Source organism: Euleptes europaea, chromosome 11, assembly GCF_029931775.1.
Source record: "Euleptes europaea isolate rEulEur1 chromosome 11, rEulEur1.hap1, whole genome shotgun sequence".
Classification (NCBI taxonomy): Eukaryota; Metazoa; Chordata; class Lepidosauria; order Squamata; family Sphaerodactylidae; genus Euleptes; species Euleptes europaea.
The window spans coordinates 26482699-26508303 of NC_079322.1; the positions used below are offsets into that span (position 1 = coordinate 26482699).

A 25605-nucleotide genomic window follows, 5' to 3' on the forward strand; every position below is an offset into this window, starting at 1 on the left:
GTCAGTCAAATGCCTTCCCCTTTAGCTCAAGCATCTGAATAATTTTTGTCAGCGAAATTTAAATACCATTAAATAAGTAATTTGGAATGCTCGTAAGTACAGCTCATAAGTTGTATGTTTTTTAAAAAGTTTTACGCGGTAGTAAGGATGTGCATATTTCTTCCAACTCTAGCAGTCTTACAAAAATTGTTTTTAATAGGGAAATGTTCCGTAGTTACTGGGTATTTGACTTACGTTGACTTCCAGTTAAGAAAGTATACATAATTGCTTCCATATTTTGAGTATAAATCTGGTAGGTCAGAAATGGCCACCATGGGGGCTTAGATACATTTTAGGGTGGAAAGATGTGAGCAACATGGGCTGAAGAGGCAAAGGGAGAAGACATGCCTCTTCTGCAAGTGCTGAGGGTGTCCTGTACTTCAGTAGTGAGTTGCCTGCCAACTGTGAGAGAAGCCAATGAAACAGCCTTTGACTAGGCAGAGGAGACGTTGCCCCTCCAAGTGTGCTTTCTCGTATGTTTTAATCAGGTCTTGCAGGGCAACTCCATCCTTGCCAACAATTTGCTTTAGGAATTTTAGGAAGGCATTTATTTCTCTGTATTGAAAACAAATCTGACATTTGTTGATACACATAGTAGATTCAAACATGGCATACCCGCATGGGCTGAAGGTCATTTGCACTGCTACTAACTGAAACGTTCTGTCAATAAAGCCTACCCAGCAGCTATACTGTGTGCTGTTTTACCATCGGCCATACAATAATCTTTCAAAACTTTTCAAGAACTGATTTATTAATCAGCTACAATGGTATAACAGCTTCTTGAATTTCTCTAGCATTGCAAATTTGCTCGTTCAGCAGGTAATAAAAATTTGGCCTCTTAGAAGGGTAGACATTTGTTTAAAATACTTGGAACTATGACCAATTTAACTGACAGTTCTTTATGAAATAACTGTGGACTCAATCATTTTTGGCTACATCTGTTGAAGTCTTGTGTTCTAATCACTGTCTAATACATGAATTGGAATTACTACACATGTAGTTGAGTTCTACTGGTATTTAAAAATTTTCAGCCAGTAGAACCAATCTGATACCAAATCTGGATTGTACTAGCAGAAAAGTTAGAATAAACAGAATGTCAGCATTATTCACATCTGCATAAAATATATTTTACCTGTAAACTTGCATTGGAATTGCAACCAATGCAGAATTTGATGGCTGGCATGGTGCTGTTTAGATAGTGGCCAATGGACTCCTGTCACTCTTTTCCTTCATTGAACTGGTCATCAGCCCAGCTCTTTACCTGTTAAAGAATAATGCAACATCTGCAGAGTCGTTGTCGAGTACCTCCTACAGAAGGAGGTGGAGTTACTGGAGCAAAGTAAGCATGAACTTTCACAGCTGGTAGATGAGCCTGCAGACAGAAATTAATTCTTAATAGACCTCTTACCTTCATAGGAACCTTAACATTTATTCTGTTGTGCCTAACTATAAGGGGGGTCTGCTCTAGAGTCCTGCTTTCAATTTATGGCTTTGAAGAACTGATGATACCCACACCCACAACTATAGAATGGTTAAATAAAAGCATATTCAGAAGTCATAAAAGCACAGAAGAAAGCTCATGTAAGTTGTATGTTCAGTGTGTGTTGTTCCTGGAAAGGGAGAAACAGTCTAATATTTAGAAAACAAGACTAGGAAGTGTTGCTGAATTCGGACTGGATCTATCAAGCAAACATAGGAGTGGGTTTTCTTTTTGTTTGTTTTTTGGAGCTAATTGGTTAGTTTTAATGGACTTAAACAAAAAAATTTGCCCGAACCACTTTGTTTTTATTTGAATATACTATGGTTAGCGAAAATATTGTAGCAGACATGTTACAGTAACTATAATTAGCTTCAAACTGGATCGAAAGAAAAATGCCCATGTAAAAGGAGAGGAAGGAATACTTCAAAATCAAACTAGTTTGGCAAGTGGGCACGCTTAGATGCGCACAACAGCCAGTGGTATTCTTAGAATTCAGTTCCTAGGACTCTTCGGCAAAAGGTGGTCATTACTTGAATTGTTTGCTAGAGTCCACTTCAAAGCAATCTATTTCAAAAACTGATAAACTCAACTTTTAAACAAAGCGAGCCTTCTACAGAAGCCGTATGCATTCCTCTTCCAAGCCCAATTGATACTGTCAGTTCTGCTGAGCAAGCAGCCTACATTACAACCAGGACTTTTTTAAGACATCATGGGCAGACTCATGATGCTGCCTTATACTGAATCAGACCCTTGGTCCATCAAAGTCAGTATCGTCTACTCAGACCAGCGGCAGCTCTCCAAGGTCTCAGGTAGAGGCATTTCACATCATCTACATACCTAGTCCCTTTAACTGGAGATGCCAGGGATTGAACCTGGGACCTTCTGCATGCCAAGCAGATGCTCTACAAACAGCCACGGCCCCTTCCTATGAACACTATCACTGAAGCCATGCAGCTTGGAAGATTTGAACAATACATACTCTTATTCTTTTGATGCCTGCACGGGTGACTTGTTGACAATCGTATAACTCAATTCTCTCTAAGTTGTGGCAGTTCTCAAGGTGTTCAAGAGTCACATCTGTAATTAGCAGGCAGTTGTCCAGCTCTAGTACCTGGAGTCGTTCATGCCCACATGTGCTGCTGCTCAGGTGCAGAATCCCATCATCTGTGATTAGTTCACAGTGGGACAAACTCTATAACAGAACAAAACTATTAGTGAGATTTCATGTACATTTCTGCAAAGAACTTCCTGGTTTTTTCTTCTGCCAAAAGGGTTTGCCATCTTAACCATTCTCTACTGAGAAAACCAGGCTAGCTACCTCTAACCTCCAAGACAGTCCTTTTGTTTGAAGATGAATTTCAGGAGGGATTATTTTATTTATGGCATCATACCTAGTAATAAGTGGCATTTCAGACTGACAGCTGAGGTAGGTTTTTGCCACTGGTCTGGCTGAGGATGTGGTAGTAATCTTGCAAGCCTGGTAAACTGATAGGTTTGAGGCTGTGATTATAGCTATTCACCGATGGTCTTCACCCAGGCAAAACTGTTTCCTTGTCAGCACCTACCATGGCTCACAACATAGGGGAACAAAAGAGGATCTGAGATGAAAAATGCAGGATCCAGGAGGGAAGTATATGAGGACAGACAATCCTATACTGTGTGGGGCTTGAAAGTGGGAGCAAACAGGCAGTGACAGTCTTAATACTGAAGTGATACACTGCCTGTAGACCACCCCAGCTAGCAACTGAACGGCTGTATTCTGGACTATCTAAACCTTATGAACAATCTTCAAAGGCAACCTCATGTAGAATACATTACACTAATCAAGCCTAGAAAAGTGTGTTTCTTGAGTAAAGATTTAAGAGATGCTATACACTATAGATGAGATTCAGGCATCCATTTAAAGGTCTGGATGTAACAGCATCCTCAGCTGCAAACCTGTTTCTTCACGGGGAGCACAACCCCTCCAGAATTGGCCGTTACCAACCAAAAGTACTGCTCTGAGGTTGAGCTTGCTTATTGCCCCCAATCGAGACAACATCAACTGCCTGCCCCTCATGAATCAAATAAAAAGAAGATACAGAGCTGTCTGTCATCCTTACATTGATGGCACATCACTCCAAAATTCCAGATGACTTCCCCAGTGGTTTCATGTAGCACACGTGCATGGGCACAGAATTAAGTGTTGAGGCCCATCACGGCATAATTCCTTTGGTGTCAAACAGGCCCACCTTCTGGAAGCACTCAACCAGATATGAACAGAACCACCAGAATGCTATTCCCCTTACCCAATCAATGCAAGAGAATACCATGGTGACAGGTTGAGTAGAACGAAACATTGGGCTTACCATGAACTTTCCTCTCATCAGTGGATGGGAAGGTATCCTTGTATGGGTTGTGTCTACTCCCTGCTTCATGGGCAGGGCATACACAAATTTCTTGCAAAGGTTTCCACTATCCTGAGGAAGCACTCCACCTCCCAAGTTCCTGTTTAGCCAACCTTCCAATGGAGACAGATCCACAATCACATAAAGGAGAATTCTCGCTGAGTTCTGTAAGTGGAGATGCTATAAGGCTGAAAAATAGGTGAAGAAAAACCTAACAGTGTACCTTTTTGATGTAGGGAGTGCCTTTCCAATTTCTCCATCAAGTAGGGTGGGGAAGGACACCTTCCAATCCACTGATGAGAAGAATCCTTCATGGCAATCCTAATGTTTTGTTCTCCATCAGTGGAGGAAGGTATCCTTGAATGGGATATTGAAAAGCTCCTATTATCCCAGGTGGGAAAAAAATTGAAAGGAGAGGAATTAAGGAACTACATTTTTGAGAAGATTGCTGTCTAAAGCAGCCACAATTGAGGCAAACTCGTGTAGGTACTGCCTCACCAAAGTAGAGGCAGAAGCCTAAGTTACTGTCTTATCTATCCACGTAATGGATACATTGATGTAGAGAGTTGAATATGTAGTGGTCTCTCTAGCAAAAAAGGAAGTAACCTTTGAGGTTGATGGCAGATGTTGGCTGTGGTAAGGCAGGGAAATGCATGCTCTGATGCATCTGGATAAGTTTTCCAATGATGCCAATCTTTCCCCTGTTGATGGTGGCTCAACTGTGGTTAACTGCCTTGAGGCACTGATCCATCCGGGACAACTCTATGTACTTTCCACCACTGCTGCTCATGAATGAGAGGCAGAGGCTGGCAATTTTTAAAGATGTTTTTGCCTGCATTTTCAATAAGAAGAGTTGGTTTTTATATGCCAACTTTCTCTACCACTTAAGGAAGAATCAAACTGGCTTACAATCACCTTCCCCTCCCCACAACAGACACTCTATGAGGTAGGTGGGTCTGAGAGAGCTCTAAGAGAGCTGTGACTAGCCCAAGGTCACCAAGTTGGCTTCACGTTCAGGAGTGGGGAAACCAACCCAGTTCACCAGATTAGCATCTGCCGCTCATGTGGAGAAGTGGGGAACCAAACGGTTCTCCAGATTATAGTCCACCACTCCTAACCACTACACCATGCTGGTGGGAGCACTGTGAACGCTCGTCCATCCATGGAGCAGGCAGGGCATGGGCTGGAAAGGTGGAGTGCTTCCTCAGAATAGTGGAAGCCCTTGCAAGAAATCTGCATGTGCCCTTTCTATGGAGGAAGGAGCACAACCCATACAAGGATACCTTACTCCACTGATGGAGAAGTAACAGATCATAAACTATGACTGTGGAGTCTCTGAAGCCTTCCACAGACCTTGAGAATGGAAAATTCCTTTTCCTCAATATATTTTTTAAGAAGTCAGAGATGGAATGGAACTTCATGGAAGGTTTTTTTCCAGTAATACCAGAAAGCTGAACACCCTTCCAAAAAACCCCCCAAAAAACATGTCTCTGTTCTCTCTACAAGTTCCTCCCATGATGTCTCAGTGTTCCAAGATTCTTTTACACAAATGGAGAGGATTTGTCAACCGACTCAGGAGAGAATTAAACTGAAGCTGTCCCAGATAAGATTCATAAAGTATTAGCTATCAGAGTGGTTTCTAGTATTTTATAAGGCTCTGTTGCGTAGGCAAGAATATTTTGCTGGAATATCCCATATCTTCAAGGAACTCAGGGAAGGTTTCATGGTTGATTCCAGCTTAGATTGCATGCAGTTCATATACATATGAATAACAACAATGAATTACCACCTCTGATTGATTTACTGGGATATTGCCAGGTGACTGAAACCAGAAGCCCAATTGTAGGAAGCAAATATTAAATAAATTATTTAATGATGAATTAGGAGAAACAGAATACTAACATGCATCCTGAGCTGTTTGGAGCACCTCTGATGCACAGTGCAACACTGGGAATGAGCCTCCTTTCCAGCTCTAGAGGAAGGCTGCAGTTGTCCATATTACACTCTGCTATGAAGTCATCCCAAGCATCTCAACCACACTGCACTACACAAATGAGTGCCAGTTCTCTCCCGAACTTGTAAAAGTGGGGGGGGGGAGGGGAGGGAGGGAATAACTCCTGATTTTGTACGGCACCTCTGAAGAATGTCACAGACAAGTCCCCACACACACACACACCTCGTGAGATGGCTGGGAGGTCACATGCTACAACCTTGCTGATGCTAAACAGATTAGGATTCAGTTAGTGGAAGAAAGGCAGAATATAAATGTAGTTACATACATTATTACACTCAAAATAATATTTGCCCTTGATACACTGTTGGAAGCCAGCCGGCCACTGGCTCGAAGAGTAGACCCACACATTACATTACAGAAGCTAGCATTATACTGTACCTGTATAATGTATCTATTTCCAAATTTCCACCTATGTTAAACAAAAAAACCTTGTCACCCTGCTATGGGCAACATTTGTGTTTGTATTTTATTTAACTGAATTTACATCCTACCTTTCTTCCATGATGGCACTGAAGGTAGCTGACGAAGGATACTCAAGAAAGCTACCATCTAGATACAGACCACATCCATACCTGCTTAGCTGCAGCAAGGTTGCTCTGACATCCAACCATGTCATGGGACCCAAACGTTTGGCTCTCCAATTACAGCACTCATTCTTTAGAAAACGCAATGAACAATTTCATTGTGTTATTTATAATGCTGAGCCTCAGATCAGATATTTTCCCTCATTATTCTTCCCCCCCCCCCAAAAAAACAGTATTTAAATAATGTCAAAGGCTTTCACGGTCAGAGTTCATTGGTTCTTGTAGGTTATCCGGGCTGCGTAACCGGTTACACAGCCCGGATAACCTACAAGAACCAGTATTTAAATAAGTTTTTAGGAAAGTAGACATGCAGACTAACATGTCTGTGTTAAATTCAGAGTTCCTTGTAATTCAGATTAACTATAGAGTAAAGTTAATGTAACTGAATTTTTAAAATTAAGTACACTTGTCAATTTAAAAAAACTATTTGCCTTAATTTCCAAAGATAATTTTATTGCCCTGTATAGTTCCTTGTCCCTGCAAATTTTGTACACTGCTAAACTTAAATTTCCTAGTTCCATGTGTATTATAGCAAAGAGAAGAAATAAAGCACTTAAGCAAATCTAATTGGTATATTTTACAAAAAAAGGAAAATGATGTAAAACTTGCCAAAGCTTCCAGTTTAGGACAGTGAATTGAAAGTTGTATCAATGTGTTGTCTGTTATCTAGAATGCAAAGAACAAATCATATTCAAAACATCTTCTGTTACAATTTTTTGTCTGTAAGTTATTGCGAGAAACCAACAACTATTTATTAATTTTACTGGCTATAACACACTGCCCTTGTACAAATGACTCTCACCAGAACACATTCTTCTAGGTCCATCTTTTCTAGCTCATGGCAATTCTACAAATTAGAAAAGACATGGCACAATCAAAAACAAGACTAAATTTAAGAACAACTAGAGTTTAGATTTTCATTTATACTTTTAGATACTTTACATAGGCCTGGCAAGAGAAATTTAAAATAATGCAAATGGAAAACATGCATTATAATTTATTTTTCTTATCATTCAGCACGCAGCCTAATTCATTATAATCCAACATTATAGGTAGCTGCTAATCCATGTTAGTTTATCATAGAAAGTAACACAGTATTTCAGTGGCTCTTTAAAGACCAACAACATTTATTCCAGCATGAACTTTCAAGAGTCAGAGCTCACTGCTTCAAATGCATGTTGGGAGGAAATAATTTTGCAAACTGCATTTTGTACAAACCCCCAGCAAGGCTCTGGAGTACTGAGTCTACATAAGCACGACGATTCTATCCTCAGGGCAAAAAATCCTGTCATTCAAGGATTATCCACTTGTTCCCTAAATAAGAACTGCCTTCCTTACAACCTGGTAAAATAGTGATACTTCAGACTCTAATTTTTAACAATCTGGTTTAGTGCAATGTAGCATAGTTGCTATACTGGGTTTGGTTTTGGGAAACCCAAGTATGTTCCTGCATCACTGAAATTCGGGCCTTGAGGCAATCACTGTCTTTCAGCCTAACTTTCCTACAAGTTATCATGAGACTAAAATGTTATTTCAAATACATTATAAAATTAATCTTACCTACCCTTGCTAGAAGTGTAAAACCAGCATCTGTGAGATGAGAACATCTTGCAGCCTCCAAAATCCTGAAATGTAATGTAAATATTTTAGAGCGTAGAATAATTAGAAGCAAGTCCTTATGATGGTGCTTGTACCTAGTATGTGTGCCTTATTCTATAACTGCTCTGAAATATGGCCTCACCATATCTTTGGCCTGAGGATATCAATGCTTATTCCTTAGTCCTATAGATGGCTATAATGCTGCTACTATGACTATTGATCTTCTTGATTCAGAACTGAACATATTGGAGTGTGGAGTTGGAACTTCATGAGGCTAAAATCCAAGATGGCATGCCTTGTACACAGAGATGAGAATGTGAAGCAGGAACCATCTTTTGGCTTTAGTTAAAAAGGTAAAGGTCCCCTGTGCAAGCACCGGGTCATTCCTGACCCATGGGGTGACGTCACATCCCGACGTTTACTAGGCAGACTTTGTTTTACAGGGTGGTTTGCCAGTGCCGTCCCCAGTCATCTTCCCTTTACCCCCAACAAGCTGGGTACTCATTTTACCAACCTCGGAAGGATGGAAGGCTGAGTCAACCTTGAGCCGGCTACCTGAAACCAACTTCCGCTGGGATCGAACTCAGGTCATGAGCAGAGTTTGGACTGCAGTACTGCAGCTTTACCACTCTGCGCCATACTATATGGATTTCGATATCAAGTATTTTTGTATTTTTATTCAATTTTATCTTATATTTATTGTATTATTATTATGGATTGTTATAAGTCACCCTGAGCCTGGCCTAGGCCAGGAAAGAGCGGGATATAAATCTAATAAAATAAAATAATAAAAACTCTGATCCCACCCTATCTACCTCACCATGGTGCTGAAGCTACAGAATTTTAGACTGTGCTCATCAGAAGCACTCCAAGGCTCCCAGCAGCTTAAGAGCCTACAGCCTCTTTTTGTATTCATGCCAATATAATGTAAAGGCTAGATTACATCCCACCTTTCTTCCTTGGAACATAAAGCAACATACACAGGGGTCTCAAGAGATCTTCCATCCAAGTACTAACCAGATCTGCTTTACCTTCAGATAGGATGCTGCATTACATGCCTTCAAACATGCCATTTGCACTTACCAGCTACAGCAAGATGCTAGTTCAGAACAGTCAACAGTTGAAAATTGTGATATACAGATATGGAGCCTTGTAATGGAACATCTACTGTAGTCGATAAATAAGGAACACGCACTACAGTTTCTGGTGTACAAATAGGCTTTTGGCCCTTTCATCTTGCATGTATCTGCCTCTAGATTTGAACCAGTCAAATCTACACAGACTACTTAAATCACTGGGTTTTGGGGGGGTTGTTACTAGTTCTGTTTTACAATAGGAACTGAGGAAGCTGGGGACTAAATTCACGAAAAGGCATCAAAACCTCTACAGAGTAAGCTGAGGCAAGCCCCAGCTGCCAGAAGTTAGTATACTTGCTTGCTGGGGTAATGGCAACATAGACTGCTTATACAGAAGAACAACTTTACAGGTTCATTTTGGAATGTAAGATGTTAGCCAGTGTGCTAGACAAAAAGTTATTTCTTAAAAATACTTTCTCTTGGCATGGCACATTTATTGATACACTGCTTGACGAGACTTAACATTATCAATTTCTGTAACTCAAAAAAGCAGAAGGGAAGGGAAAAAATTGCAGCCAGAGCTATCAGAAAGCAGAAGTTACAAAACAAAATATAAAATGCACCAACCTTTCTATATTCACCTTAAGGGAAATAATGCAGAAATACATTGCAAAGAAAAAATCACCTCCACAAACAGACCCTAAGAAGAAGTGGGAGGGGAACAGTATCAGGAAAAGGGAGACTCACAACAAACAGAATTGCCAGTAAGTATCATTTTTTAAAGACCAGAAAATCGCCTGAAGTGGGTGGATAGAAGGGCCTTATATTGCCCGGACTCCTGAGAGGGAGCACAATGCACCCCTCTTAGTAAAGTCTGAGTCGCCCAGTCAGAAGCAGGGGGCATCTTGCCCCCAAGAACACCACCACTCACATTTGCCATTGATCCCTATGGAAGAAGGGTAGATCAGGACACTGCTAGACTCTGTGGCAATGACACTGCTCAGTTTGTCTTCTATTTCCGTTTCCAATTTCTTGCAGAAGTAGGTTTTTAACGGTCTTCAGTTAATGGGATCCTGAATTACTGTTTCTCACATGCCATCAATAGGAAAGTTCTACATCTTATCCCTTCAAGTCCGATGATTCTGTACCTTAAAATTATGCCCCTAATGAAACACAGATTTTGTTTGCCTGCTGTTCTAGACTTTTTAAAATTAAGATCATAGAAAAAATGTGCAGTTCTGCATTCCTACTGTGCTAGAAGAACACTGGCCGAGATGGATAAAGAGTGCCAGGAAAAGACCAGAGATTGTTTAATTAGCAATTCCATACATTTACTGAAAAAACTTGTCCAATCATGCAAATTACATTTCAAATCTTAAACTATCAGTGTAAGCTTAATAGACCCTCAAATCCTTAAGTATCAGGGTAAGCTTAGTAGACCAACTATGATTTAAATCAGCTTCAACTCCATACCAATCTGTAAAATGACTGGAGCATTTTTTTCAAAAAAACTCCCAAAAGTTATTAGACAACCTACCCATGAATACCCAAGCCAGTCTCTTGAAGTACATAAGAACCAATTAAAGTAGAACTTCCTTGCCTTGAGGTGATTTCCCCTGCCATATTAGACCAATAAAAGGCTGTTTTCAGACTTATATGAAGAAAACTCCTTAGAATCAAACCAGCATTAGGTGTTTTTTTAATGTGCTGGACGCTTGCCTCACAGCTAGTTAACAGAAGTGTTAATGGGCAGCCCATTCCTAAAGGGGGGGTAGATCCATGGCAGCCGGGAGCAGTGGAGCCACGCAACCTCCCTCTGAGGCGTCCCAGCCGCCGCAGAGGAAAAAATTTTAAAAAGAAAAAGGGGAGAAATTTCCCATTGAAAAAAATGAGGCTGCGTCACCAAAAAAGATGGCGCAGCCCCACTAGGGGGTCTTCCCAGGCCGAAAGGGCAGTGGAAACTACCTAAAGAGAGCTTCACCCCCGGGAATGCCCCAAGAATGCCTACCCCACACTGGCGCGACCATTCTCTTCCAAGATTCACTTCCTGGACTGGCTGTGCTGGTGGCAGGGGCCGGCAGAGCGCCATTGCTTCCAGACGCTGGTGTGTTTGCTCCCACACCTGCGAGTTTGCCATCCTGTAATAAAGTGGCACCTAGTCTGGTGTGGAGTCACACTGGATTCTATGGAGATTCACCCCTCCCCCAGGATTGCAGCAGTACTCAGGAATCACATGTATCCAATTGATACTACAAGGCTGAACCAATCACAACAGGATTATCACCTCTTTACTGAAATAGCCTTGGTTTGGGTGCTTTGTATCAGCTGCCATCAGTTCAGGGAGCCTAACGTCAACATCTTGAATTAGTGAAGACAAATGAGAAACAACAACTTTTGCCTCTAAATCCTTAATTTGCAATGGCCCAGAATATATCTTGTTTGTTGGGTTCTGAATTGACACCACTAAAATTAATGTTATAAGTATTTACTCCACGATCATTTTAAAAAGTAAGCATACTATCAGCTCCTCAGGATCATATTCTGTAATCTAGACTATGCAGTTATGTTCAGATTTCTAATAATGTGTATATTTATATTAAAAGTATGACTAAATAAAACTTTAGTAATAAGCAATTTCTGTGATAGTAAAAAGCACCCAGTAGTCCCAGGTAGATTAGTACAATTTCAGGATATTCAAGACAGAGGCTTATTAGTATAAAATCTGAACAATACTCACTTCAGTCTTGGACAGTTCAAACCAAGTGCTATGAGAGAAGCATCTGTAAGGTTTGTACAACCAGAAACACAAAGTGACTGGAGTCTGTGACATCCTCTACAGATACCCGCTATGCCTTCATCTGATATTTGCTGGAACAAAGAACGGTGGAACATTTTGTCCTCTAATGTTACATGATCTATTTTAAGATGTACCAATTGAACACAATGTATATCATACTATTTCAGGTTGGATCTTCCTTTAAGCATTGATCATGTGTTTGATACTACTATACTTTTTTAACTACAGCTACATAATTTGGGGGTGACAACTGTAACACAAGTATGTGTCTTTTGCTAAAGAAAGACAGCAAACTAGCAGAAAAACAAGATGTAAGCATCTCCCTAACATCTGAAACGATGTAAGATACTCATGCAACACTATTGATCAAGATGATCTTTGAAAGAAAAGATATAGGCTGCGAAACCTGATAAGATGTCATGGAGAATGAACATCGTTTGTGCTAAGATGCTGAAGCAATAGAAGAATCAGAGTTAATTCACTTGATCCAGTCTTTTCCAACACGTGCCAAATCAACCTTATTGAAGACACTTGGCCAGTTCACTATTTAGCACTGTTCAAGATCTCCTCATGCATCTCAATACAAACTGAACTGAGAGATGATCAGATTATTCAATAAAATTACTGCTTCTGCAGTTACTCAGTTTCCATAGTGGTGAACCAGCTGCAACCTTGCTCTGACCACATCAGGACATGGTATCTGTAAGGCCCTCTAAGTTTGGATTCCCTTTGAAGACGTCTCAGAAACTTCAACTGGTTAAAAAATAGTGTTGTATTTTAAAGGAAACATGCTGTGGTGTCACACTACGCCTGTTTTTAAAAAACTATATTAGTTGCCATTTTGTTTCCACAAGAAATTCAAAATGATGGTGTTGATATTTAACACTATATGAGCTGATCCCAGGGTATCTGAAGGGCATCTCTCCCATACAAGTCCCCCTGTCTATTGAAATCTTTCAGAGAAGCCTTACTCTTGGTATTCTTACTTTCTGAGATGAGGCACACACTGAACTGGACTAAGGCATTCTCTGTGGTGGCTCCACATTTGTAGAATTCTCTCTCTCTTAAGGTTGCCAACAGGCTGGAGAAAACCCGTCTTGTCCCTTTCAAGAGACTGAATGTGTGGAAATCGGCAGGTGAAATGGCAGCTTTTCATGGAATGGTGGTAAATAACATCACCTGGTAAATAGCATCCTATTAAGTCCTCTGTTAAAGGGACAGAACACTTTCTCCAGCCTGTTGGCAGCCTGTTCCCCAGAGGAAAGAGCCTCCTTCACCAGGCAGAACAGCCTTGCTTTCATGCCAGCAGTACTGATAGGATCCAACTCCCTGCAAGGTAAATTAGAATGGCAAATGGTGACTGACCCATGGTTATCCTCTGACCTTCACAGAAGATCCCATGGAGATTTGAGCCCGCTGGTCACTGTCAGGCACTCTAACCCATGACACCACACTGGCTAAACTTTTAAAGAAAATTGTGATACTGTTTTAATATATCTATAAGCTACTCTGAGCATCATAGGGAAATGTGTATAAATATTTCAAGTAAGTAACTTAAATCTTTCTGTTTACCGGAAGTATATCTTTCTTACAAAGACGACTGAGAATATTCAGACACAACAGTGTCCTTGTTCTTAAAGACTTGGATACACCAGTAATTTCCATGGATGGAAGTGTGTCTTCCTTTCCTCTGCCCTCCTGCTCCCTGGGGACCATCCTGAGGGAACAACTGGAGGTCTACACCAGGACGGGGAACTGGCAAAAATCCCCTCACCCTCCACAGAAATCCTTCACTGGATGCAAGCCTATGTTAGGTAAGATTCAGCATCAGTCTAATAAAGTGAAATGGTATAGTGAGAAATATGTTAAAAAACTGTTCATTTGACAAATTCTTTATATTTTGTCGAAGGCTTTCACAGTCAGAGTTCATTGGTTCTTGTTGGTTATCCGGGCTGTGTGACCGTGGTCTTGGTATTTTCTTTCCTGATGTTTCGCCAGCAGCTGTGGCAGGCACCTTCAGAGGAGTAACACTGAAGGACAGCGTCTCTCCTTCAGTGTCTCTCCTTCAATGTTACTCCTCTGAAGATGCCTGCCACAGCTGCTGGCGAAACATCAGGAAAGAAAATACCAAGACCATGGTCGCACAGTCTTTATATTTTATTGAAAATTCTGAATCCTGGCATCTCCTGTTAGATGACCAGCTGCATCTTCTTCACTGAAATGCAACCAACAATTGTATTACTTTCTATTTGTTATTCAAGACACCGTAGGGATAGAGCACAATGTGACAAGATATCCGAACAAAGAATCTGAACAGTCAATGAGTTATAAATTTTAAGAACTTAAGACCAAAGAGGAGGAAAAACAAACCATAGCTGGCTGTGAATTTTCCTCTCTTATGCTGTACACTATCAGTGCAATCCTAGCACATATACTCCAAAGTAAATTTGGTTAAAGTCAATGGAAAATGCGTATGATTGTAGCCTTACTTGTACTTCTAAACACTCCCTTCAGCACCATTTCAAAGTTTCTATGTATGTATGTCATTTCGCAATCAGAAATATTTTAGCATCTCAAGCTGAAAACTGTTATTAAAAAGAGATACTTACCATACATGACTGTAAGTTTAATAGAACAAGTTCATGGCAATGATTCTCAATATGGTGAAGAGCTTCATTTACTAGCTGAATCAATAAAACAAACTAAATTAGCAAGTAATACAACTGTTTGGCATTGCAAAATTTAAGATTTTCAATTAATGTTTTTAAGAAAGTTTTCCAGTTGCCCAATATACTTGCAGTACCTGTGTGCATCCTCGTAGAAATAGGGCCTTTAATCCATTACATCCTTTTACTAGTGCTTCAACACCATCTTTTGTAATCTGATCACACCAAGAAAGATTTAAGAATTCCAGACTTTGGCAGCCTTCACTGTGAGAATTAACAAAACATACACACAAACATAAAACTTGAATAGTCACAATGACAAATGTAAATTAAACATGTTTTAACAAGCATTACAGATAACTGCCAGCCCTCTACAGAAAATTCCTGGGGAAAGACTATACGTACTCATGATATTTTAAATATTAGTAATACCAGGCCCAGCTACTTACCCATCAATATCAAGATATAACACAATCAGTTCAGCCTGTGCTGAACAGGAGATGGCTTTACCTTAAATTCCTCAAAGAGTTGTCTGTGACGGAAATACAAGACGTCAGATCCAGATGTTTCAGCCTGGGGCAGAACTTGCTAAGGCTATAACAAGTGCTGCAAAGAAAGAGAGGCACTAAAAATATCTTCAGCTTTTTTTTTTTTTAAGTAGTCATCACATCAAATACCATTCACTTACTTATCGGTAATTCTTGTGCATCCATTAAGGTTTAAGTGTTCGATGTTTCTACAGTTCTGTGCAAACGTTCTGCAAAAAAGGAACAAAAGCAAATATCTGTTAAGCAGAACAAGTTGTTATCTAATTAGGCACACTCTGCTCATGCTTTTTTATTTAACATTTCAGATTTTTAAAAAAATCTCTGTTCTCAGAGACTGGTGGACATTCTATATTGGGTAAGGTCCTGCCTTCTAGACAGGAGGGCAGGGCAATACTGGCACAAGGTTACAGAACAGAAGCACAGTATGGGGGGGACACTATCACATAGAATAGGAACCTTCTGAAAAGAAGAATAGGTAATATGACTTAATCTGTTAAAGGCTGCAAAAATGTTTACAATTGACTGCAAATCATCCAGGGGTGACAACCAGGAGAAGTTAGCGCTTGCAACTTTCAAGTAGACAGTCCAAAAATCTGAGGACATGAATGCAATAGAGGATTCTGCAGGTACCAGTTTAGAACAGGCCCCCAACGTTGTGCCTGTGGGCACCATGGTGCCTGATGACACCTTTTCTGGTGCTTACCAAGTGTTTTTAGGAAGTGGGTGGGGGCAGGTAGGGCTTTTGCCCAACAAGGCTTCTGACTGGTTGTGCAGATTTTTAAAGTGTTGCTTTGGCAGCTGCCGCCAAAGCACAAGGATCTACATGGAGTTATTGAAGTAAAGCTGTGGCAATCATTTTGTGTCTGGCTCCGCCTCCTGAGGCAGCCATTTTGTTGCTGCGTTCATCATACTATGTAAGAATTCCAAATGAGCCCACAGGGTTGGGAAATACACCACTCTACATGTCACTACGGAGCTTTTTAGAGGCAGATGCCTAGGCTGTGCGCTCAACCTACTCTTTATTATTTGGCTCAGAAGTGAGGTAGGAAGGAGGTACGGAGACCAGGTGCCTGCTCTTCCTCCTTTGTTACAGGCTTTGATGGGATGAACTTCACTCAGAAGCTCTATGTTCTCCTCCCTTTTGTTCCTGTGCTCTTGAAGAGCTTCCACGAACTCTGTCTCCCAGACTAAAGGCAAGAGACAACTGGAAGGTCCTACCTTCTCGAAAATTAGCTTTGCCATGCCTTCAGGTCACAGGACACACATGAACACATGAAGCTGCCTTATACTGAATCAGACCCTTGATCCATCAAAGTCAGTATTGTCTACTCAGACCGGCAGCGGCTCTCCAGGGTCTCAGACCGAGGTCTTTGGTATCACCTACCTGCCTAGTCCCTTTAACTGGAGATGCCGGAGATTGAACCTGGAACCTTCTGCATGCCCCGCAGATGCTCCACCACTGAGCCACGGCCCCTTCCCAGTACCTTAGCTGATGTAGAATGGCCTTGTATATATACACATTTCCCCCCAGTAAAAGCAGCTGGGAGGAGATTTTAAGAAGAAATATGGCATGAAAGGAAAAGGTTCAAAAGCTTCCTTCTCAGTATGTCATTCTTCCCTTTCCAATTATAGCCTCAGAGGATTCATTAGGAACAATTAAAAGGTATTTAAAAAGAAGAAATTCTGCTCACAATTAGCTAGTCTTGAAGAAAAACCCCAGTTCTTCTACAACTTTTACTCAGAAAATCCATTTGATGATTTACAGTTTATCAATGTCACATCCATACTGTTAACTACAGTATGAAGTCACCTGAAATTCCCCAAGCAATCTACCCAGGCAATTAAAATAAGCTGTTCGTTACAGCAAGAAGTTCCAATATTTAAACTAGAATACAAATTAAAAGATATACAGCTAGATCTTATACAACGATGAAATCAACGGTTTTACGTGCACTTAACTCGGTATACAATCCCCTAAGACAGTTTCTAGCAACTTCAGCACCACCAGGAAACCGGCACACAGAGGGAACAATGAGACAAGATACTGGTGATCTGTGATACCATAAGCCATGTTCAATTTTCTTTAAAAGCAGGTGCCTGGAGGGGGGAATAATCCTCTCTCAACATTTCCTGTACAATACCAACTCAGGGGGTAAGATGACTGCCTGGGAAATGACATGGGAAAGTTACTTCATCCCTCCTGTTTCAGCACCAATCAAAATCAGGGAGCCACACTAAGTTTAAAGAAAATTAAAGAGATCAGAAGATCCAATCACAGATCTCCAGTTGTCTATTTGTGACAAAGTCGCATGACAGAAGAGGAAGGGGCACTTATGACCCAACTAGTGCACAGGGGAGTTCCATGCTGTAAGTGTGGGTAGAGCACTGGCAGACCTGATGGTAGGACCACAGAATGGGCAGGTTGGAGGAAGAGAGAGAAGGCAACTGAAAGCTTTTGTGGAGGACTCTCTAAACCTGCCTGTGTGGAAAGGAAATAATCTCCACTGCTGAAAGCTCTTGCTCACCATGCTGCTGCTCCTCTCAGAATGCATCCTAAGTGAGGCAAGAAGTTGTTGTTTTTTAAATAGAAGATCTGACTTAAACCCCTGCTTATACTATCTTGGGGATGGTCTGATTCATCTACTGGCTGCAGATGGCTATTTTTTGGATTTTAGCACCATCGGGAGGCATTATTGTCCTATTATTGGATTGATCTGGGCTATTTTAAATTGTATTTTAAAATGTTTTATTGTTTTTATCATATTTTGCTTCATGTAAGCCGCTCTGAGCCCGACCTTCAGGTTGGGGAGGGCGGGGTAAAATGCAATAAAATCAATAAATAAAATAAAGTGTGGCACCCTTGCTCTCGATACAAGTGCACAAACAGCAGGTCCTTCCAAAAGGTAGCAAAATAGATGTGCTGCTCTAGAGGGGTTCAAGACCCAGCAGGGCTCCACGACCCACTTGAAGGTGCAAGACCACTGGTTGCAGATCAGTGGCGAGCATTCGTTCAGGCAAAAATACTATCTATGCTACAGGCAACATTTCTTTCATGAACTAGATTTGTCAGCAACAAGTGCTCCCCCTTCCCAATGGCTGAGCTGTACTGACTCTTAGCAAAGCTACACCAGCAGCGCCTTTAGTTTAGTCGCGCTCTTAATCTAAAGTGGGTCGGATGCCACGGGAAGGCAATGTTGTGTCCAGACACACAATGCCGCTTCTGCTTTTCCCTCATCCTGGCGTTTCCATCGTGCTGAAGTTTGCAACTGAAGTTAAAAAAAGAGGGCTCCACATATATGATGCGCAATTATACAACTCAAGTAAATGCATCTATCTGCTGTTACTTACTTCAAAGAACAGTCTCCAACCCCAAGACAGCCTCTCAGACTTAGTTGTCTCAGGAACCCACCACATCTTTTGGAAATATTTTCTAACACCCGGCCCTTAAACAGATGAAACAAATGTCAACCTCATACCTAATCAGATCGATTTTACGATGAGATCCACGCCAGGAACCATAACGTCTAAAACTTATAAGAAAAAAATGTTTCTTATCAAAGCTGTTACAAGGCAAGGAGGGAAATACATTTATCCTTTCCTCAGTGGAACAAATGGAGGTGATGTACAATCTAGATAGGGAAAATAGCATTGGGAGCCAGAAAAATTGGCATATACCATCCCCAAGTTCTACTTCCCTGATCCAACTCACCCACCCTCCCTTCCCAGCTGCTCTGAGTTTGTTTGTTTTTTAATAGAAGATCTGACTGTTGATTTGCCAGCATCTTGTCTAGTTTGGTTTCTACCGTTTCATTCTTTGTCACATGTTAACCCTTTATCAGACTCATTGAAACACACTGTATACAATATGTTCACTGGAAGTAAGACGAACTGTGCTAGATTATGACTGTTAAGGGACTTTTTTAGTGCAAAGAATGGATGGATTTGCCATCATTTGCCCCTCCTGCCCAGAAGACTGGAAACAGAATCTAAGCTGCTGTTTAATTGCTTTGATAGAAAAGCATGATTTTTATATCTGTTGCAAATAAATATGCCAACGTGCTGGCATTATCTTTTATATTTATTGCCTTGTGTTTCAGTAAATATTAACACTAAGGCTGCTTCCAGACAGAGGTTTTTCTCTGCTTTGGCTTCCAAACTGCAGTGCTTGGGTGAGGGGACACCCATGTGATAGAATACTCAAATTCACTGTCCTTTCCCCCTTCCTTAATATGCTCTTTCTCAAAACAGATTTGCTCTAACCGTTTTGGAAAGAGTACATTCCAAGTGTGTTACCATACTATTTGGTTGGAAAAAGGTGTGCTCTTTTCTTGCTCTTGAAAAGATCCCACCCATATTGGCACCATTTCCCCCTGCTGTGCCACTAAAAGCTTAAAAAAATACTATAGCAATTTGCATTTTTGCAAAATTATGGGAAAGTGGCAGCTGTGAGGCACTGATGGAGCAAGTGCATAGAAAACTCACTGCCAATGTGCATGCCTCTGCATTCGCAGAAGTGATGAAACCAACACAAAGAATCCTCGTTGTATAGAAGAAGCCAACGTTGGATAATGGTTTTCTTCTGCGCAATTTGCACACCGTATGTTGTTGGGCATATATTAATGTGTTAATGTTTCCATCCATCATAAAAATGTTAAACATTGAAATGTCACATAATGAGAAATCTTACCCTTACCAGCAAGTTGAAGTCTTAGCACTGTGCATGAGATGTCACCAAAAGGCATGCTTGGAAGTCACATTGAGCAAAAGATAGTGGATACAGGAAATATGCACTTTGTGTACCTTTAAAAATAATCCAGACAGATGATTTTGGCTGTTGAGGATTGGGTGTTCAATGGCGTATTAAATTCGTGTATTGCCCCACACAGGCATGTGGGGAAGGTTCTCCATGTATGTGGGGTTCAGATCCCAGTTTCTCTTCTCCCCCATCTGCACATAAGCAGTACTCTAGTCTAGAGAATCCCAGGGAATCAGAGGTCAGTATTTCTGTCCCATAACCCCATCCAGCCTTTCCCCTCTACTTGATCAAACTGCACGAGCTCCAGAGTCTGTGTAATTTGACCAGGCAGAAGCAAAACGCTGCACAGGGGTATTTTGAGATGCACATAAATTTCCTTTAACCCACAATAACCTACTGCACTGCCTGCTCATGTGTCCATGCAAATCCATGGAAGAGAAAGAGAAAAGTGATCTTTTGAGCCCTATATGGATCACTCCATGAGCAGATGGGGAAGAATAATACCTCATGAGTTTATAAACTTTCTGGCATGGTAGAAACAGTGTAAGTATAGTAATAATGAAGAATGTTTATTTACTGTAACTATTATCTGGATGCATCAAATAATAATGTTAATGGCTCTATTAACTTGAAAAGTAATGGTTATTCCTCTAATTAGATGGTCTGAACAGTTAATATATACAAAAATGTGGGGGAAATTACTTCTAAGGGGAAAGAAGTACATGTGGTACACAGGCAGCTCAAGTTGGGCTTCCTGTCTTTTCTCTTAGCCCTGTGACTTCCAAAAAGAGATAGAGGTACAGCAGCAATGGTGGCACAGTTAACAGTTTCCATATACATACATTGATATTTATTTATTCTTATTAGTCTTTTTTTGCCATCAAGTCACAGCTGACTTATGGTGACCCTGTAGGGCTTTCAAGGCAAGAAACATTTGAAGGTGGTTTGCCACTGCCTGCTTCCCCATCATGACCCTGGTATTCCCTGGAGGTCTCCCATCCAAATACTAGCCAGGGTCAATGATGAGAGCATATGACTGGCCCAAGGTCACCCAGCAAGCTTCCATGGTGCAAGTGGAGATTTGAACCTGGGTTTCCCAGATCCTAGTCTGACCCCTTAACCACCACATCATGCTGGCTCTCTTATTTATTACTGTGATATTATTTGTAATATTTTGTAATCCACTGATTAAAACACCTTTTATCATACTTGAAATCTGTCTTGAGTCCCAATGAGAAAAGCAAACTATAAATGGAAATAAATAAATAATAAATAAATACTATTCAGAAAATACAAAATTAAAAATGTGCTTTATAAACAAATGAAATGCCATGAAAAGAATCATGAAGTGGCAGAAAATGAAACCTCAAAGTTAGGTACCTAATACCTGTGGCATATTTAATATGTGGACTTCTGCATGATTCAAGCCTGATTTTGGTTAGAGAGTAAAAAGGGTCAATTCGGTGTGCCATTAGTGTGTCAGTGGATATTGCGTTTGCAAAAACTACCAATAATCAGTGCTGTTGATGCCAATGGTACAAACAGATATTTATATAGGGATTTTTAAAAAAAATCAAAGTCTAGGTAAAGAATTATCTCACCTTTAGATGTAATTCTCTATGGTCAACCTTTTGAATAAGCTGCCTGCCCACTGTTGGTGTTCTGTGCACAGAAAAATTATTCTTCATATCAGCTCTATACTTTATACAAGCTCACAGACTCAGAAAATGTAACCATTTCAAGTTGGTTCTAGGATGTACTGGGCAGAAGGTCAGATAAGGTTTCAAATAATTCTCTACTACTCTTAAAAGATTCAATTAAAACCACCAGATACAGAGCTAAAAGTATATAACATCCATCCTTCCAAGTCTTTATTTCACATTATGTACACATTATTTTTAACAATAGTGAAGAACTATAGCATTACTAACCTCTACATCTGTTTGAAAGTTAAAAAGGTCTATTCTTTGCCAGTTACTTCCATCCAAGGCCAAAATATTCCAGGACTGAAATATATGATACATATACATATTATAGCACACACTTAATACATCTTAATACAATAACCATGTTTTGATTACTTCTCAAAAAGCATAAAAATTCATAATCAACTTTTTTCACGCTGAAAATTATTTAAGACTTACAGCTGACTAAGAGCACAATCCTGAAGGGGGGACCAAATCAGTATAGGAGCTGGCATGACCCTGTGCCGACATAAGTACCCATTTATCCCAGGATAAGGGGCACTTTACGCTGGCAGGGGGGCATTCACACCAGCACCAGTAAGCCACGCCACTATGTGGGACTCCCCAACCGGCACAGCCATGCTGGGAGCAAAATTTCAGAAGTGAGAGCCTGCGCCAGCATGTACGGGGGCATTCCAGGGGGTGGAGCTGCCTTTAGGCAGTATCCTAACCCCTTTCGCCCCAGGAAAGCCCCCTTGAGTTGCAGCATTGCTACGCTGTTTTCTATAGGAGTGTTTCCCCTATTTTACATTGTTTCATTTTCTCCGCGGCAGCCAAGAAGAAGCCTCTGTGGAGGCGCTGCGGCTGTGCTGCTCCGAGCCACCATGCATCCATCCCCTCTTCCAGAATTGGCTGTAATGCCTCCATTGCATGAGCCTATGTTTTAATATTTTGAGGTCTAAATTTTTCAGCAGACATACTGTATAGAACCCAGGAGGTCCCTCGTAGAAACCTCGCTTTGGCCATCAACTCACCAGGCATCCATAAACAAGTCATTATTCTGTTTGGTTCAAACCAATACCAACCAACTTTGCAAGACTGTTGTATGGGAAACTGAGAGTATTGATGTAGCGCTTCATACATTATAAATATTTTTATCATTATTCCATCATAACTGTTATTTAAATGAATGTAGTGACAGGAAATACTGACCATAGTAACTGATCACTACATACATGGAAAATACATTAAATACATGGAAAATTAAGCACAAAATGCTTGTGAGCATGGATATGACTAAATCATTTGAAGAATGGATGTCTGGTACTAGAAATGGAGTCTTTTAATAGTTATGAGCCACTGACTTCTTTCCTCGACTCCCCCAGAAGCCTACAAGTACACTGTACTTTTTGCAGTATACCAAGACTGGGTAATCCAATTAAAAGACAAATTATAGGAAATGAAGAAGCACTTACGGTGGGCATTCATAGAATTTGGGCATTCATAGAATTACAATAGACATTATGAAGCAAACAACTGTACCTTAGAAACTTGTGCGCATCTGCACAAAGTAATTATGTCCAAGAAGGAAAATATTCTATGAGAAAGGAGCGAAAAGATTAAACCATGTTTATCAATAATCTGGCCTAACATACGCATGTAAACATGTCAATTCAAGATTGTTTTATGTTGGGTCAGACTTTTCTCAATGTTCACTTTTTAACAAAAGCCAACAAAGTATGCTTTCAAACACACTATTGTAAAAACACTTCTCTCTAGTCTCCAATCAATACTTTTGCATAAAAACAGAGGAACGTGTTACAGAAAAATAAAAGATTTAGATTTATTCCATAAAAGTAAAATAAAGAAAACGAGGCTGTGTCAAGCCGTATCTGCTGAAACTGTTTCTCCATAGCCATATGTCCATTCTGTGTAGTGTCCCTACAACCCCACCCTCAATCATTGCTAGAATTAAGTATGCAAAGTGCAGACATACCAACAGCATAGCACTGCATTGTCATTACTACACGTATAGGGTGGTTAAAATGAGATAGATTTTTCTATGGAAAGAGGCTAATTATAAAGTATCATCTAAAATTACCTTAGAAGTAGTTCTTTGGGTAGTTTTTTGTTAATAAGTGCTTCATCATCATTTGATACAGCCTAAAAACAACAACACAATTTTGGTAAAACAATTTCTTTACACAAACTTCATATTGGTTTGTCTACAAGGAAATCTAAAAGACATTTTCAAGGAGGATCAGTTTTCAAATATTATGTTAAAATCAACTTTCTCATTTTGAACAATTCATGTATTTCCTGACCAAGCATAGATACTGTGTATTTGTAAACAACCATCAAAACATATAGGTTCACAAATAACATCTTTATACAACATAATCCAAAACCTCTGAAAGCAAAGTCCACATATATTTTATACCGCAGAATTATACCTACTTAGAGATTGGACCGTTTTCTGTCTCTCTTTCTTTGTCTCTCCACGTGTGTGAAAAAGGATACTAAAGGATATTTTTAGTAGTAAATGTTTATTGTGTGTGGTCTACATAAAACATTGATAAAACATAGGAAGAATAAACAGTCATCAAGATAAGATGCCACACAACTAAAACAGATTACAAAATTAAGAATTTAAATTCCAGACACCATTTTTAGATGCAGTTTCTTGGCAGCCAGAGTGTATAAAGCTGCCAGGTATGTAACTGTGACAGGCCTTTTCTATAAACTGAGGGGACCCACACAGCCTCCTATGATTTTGGGGAACCAGGTTTATTTTAAACTATAAACCTTTCCCTCAGTTATGAAGGTATTCTTAAGGTAGCAAGTGTATAAGAATGGGTTCACTGCCGTGCGGAAAGTTTTGCGGTGTGCAAGTAGAACAGGTTGACAATTGAGGCAAGATTTGTTTATTTATAGAAGATTTATTTATTTACAGGTTGGTTTCAAAGAACAGTCAGCAGCACAGGTCTACAGGTAGTCAAAGGAGAAACCTGGTGGAGGCACATAAATTTAAGCTATTTATGGCTTCAGAGTATGGTTTGAATTTTAATACTTTCAGGCACAAACAGATTTTTACAGACTAGCCACTAGGTTGGGTCCTCTCACACACCCAGGATTCCAGCCACAGTAGCCTGCCCTTTCCCAAAAGTCAGACTGAATGTACAAGGTTGCTCATTACTGTGAGGCCTTTGCTGCTAGCAGGGGTAAAGGCTCTTGACATGAGCAGGCCAGCTTCTGGCTACACACCAAGTCCTTGGTTCCCACGCCTGTAAATTCTGTGTACAGTTTCACTCTTCCTTTCTCCCACAGCTGCGCTGGTGTTTAGTCTGCCTGTCCTGGGAATAGCTTATCTCAGGAATGCTTAGCCGTGTTTACCATCCTAGCCTGAAATGCTTTTAAACATGTAATCTGCCAATGCTTCGCCATTACTAGCCTTACCTGCGTGTAAGGCAGTCAGTTCTTTAATCTGTCTTTTTGCTCCTAATAAAGTATTACTGCTTCAGGACTACCTGCCTGGCTGAGTTTGCTTATGGGATGCTATGGACAGACGCCTGATACTGACATTAGGCTAGTAATCGCCTTTTCAACCTCCTTCGGGCAGCTGTGTCGCCTTCCCCTCCAACGCCATGGCAGGTGAGCTGGACAATATCCAGCGGCTCACCAAGGAGAGTGCCGACCGAACCACCGAGGAGGGCACGGACCGAACCACGGAGGAGGGCGCCGACCAAACCACCAAGGAGGGTGACGGGTGGGCCATCGAGGTGCCGGTTATCCCAGAGGGGAGACAGGAGAAGCTGCTATTTCCGGATGTGGAGTTGCCAGCGGGTGAAAGCAACGCCTGAGGTGCCGTTCGCAGGGCCTTGGGGCTATCGGAATTTTTCGCACAACCCGGGCAGGGCAGCCTTCCAGTGTGACTACCCGGCGACAGTGGCCGGCGAGCTCAGGTGTCCGGGAGG

At 40.8% G+C, this 25605-nt stretch overlaps 1 protein-coding gene across 1 annotated transcript; it reads right to left on the reverse strand.

The window, feature by feature from the left end:
• Positions 1 to 1266: 1266 nt before the first annotated feature.
• FBXL2 (F-box and leucine rich repeat protein 2) lies at positions 1267 to 25075 on the reverse strand. The gene is made up of 16 exons (XM_056857055.1): positions 25025 to 25075; positions 23733 to 23794; positions 23174 to 23228; positions 21878 to 21952; positions 18539 to 18633; positions 15331 to 15399; positions 15153 to 15248; positions 14780 to 14906; positions 14586 to 14660; positions 11917 to 12047; positions 8069 to 8129; positions 7307 to 7351; positions 7110 to 7170; positions 3507 to 3514; positions 2499 to 2711; positions 1267 to 1411 (listed from the first exon to the last, which is right to left on the reverse strand). Exons 1-16 carry the CDS (start codon positions 25073 to 25075, stop codon positions 1304 to 1306), a joined length of 1332 nt encoding a protein of 443 aa, XP_056713033.1. The 3' UTR covers positions 1267 to 1303.
• Between the last annotated feature and the right edge of the window lie 530 nt (positions 25076 to 25605).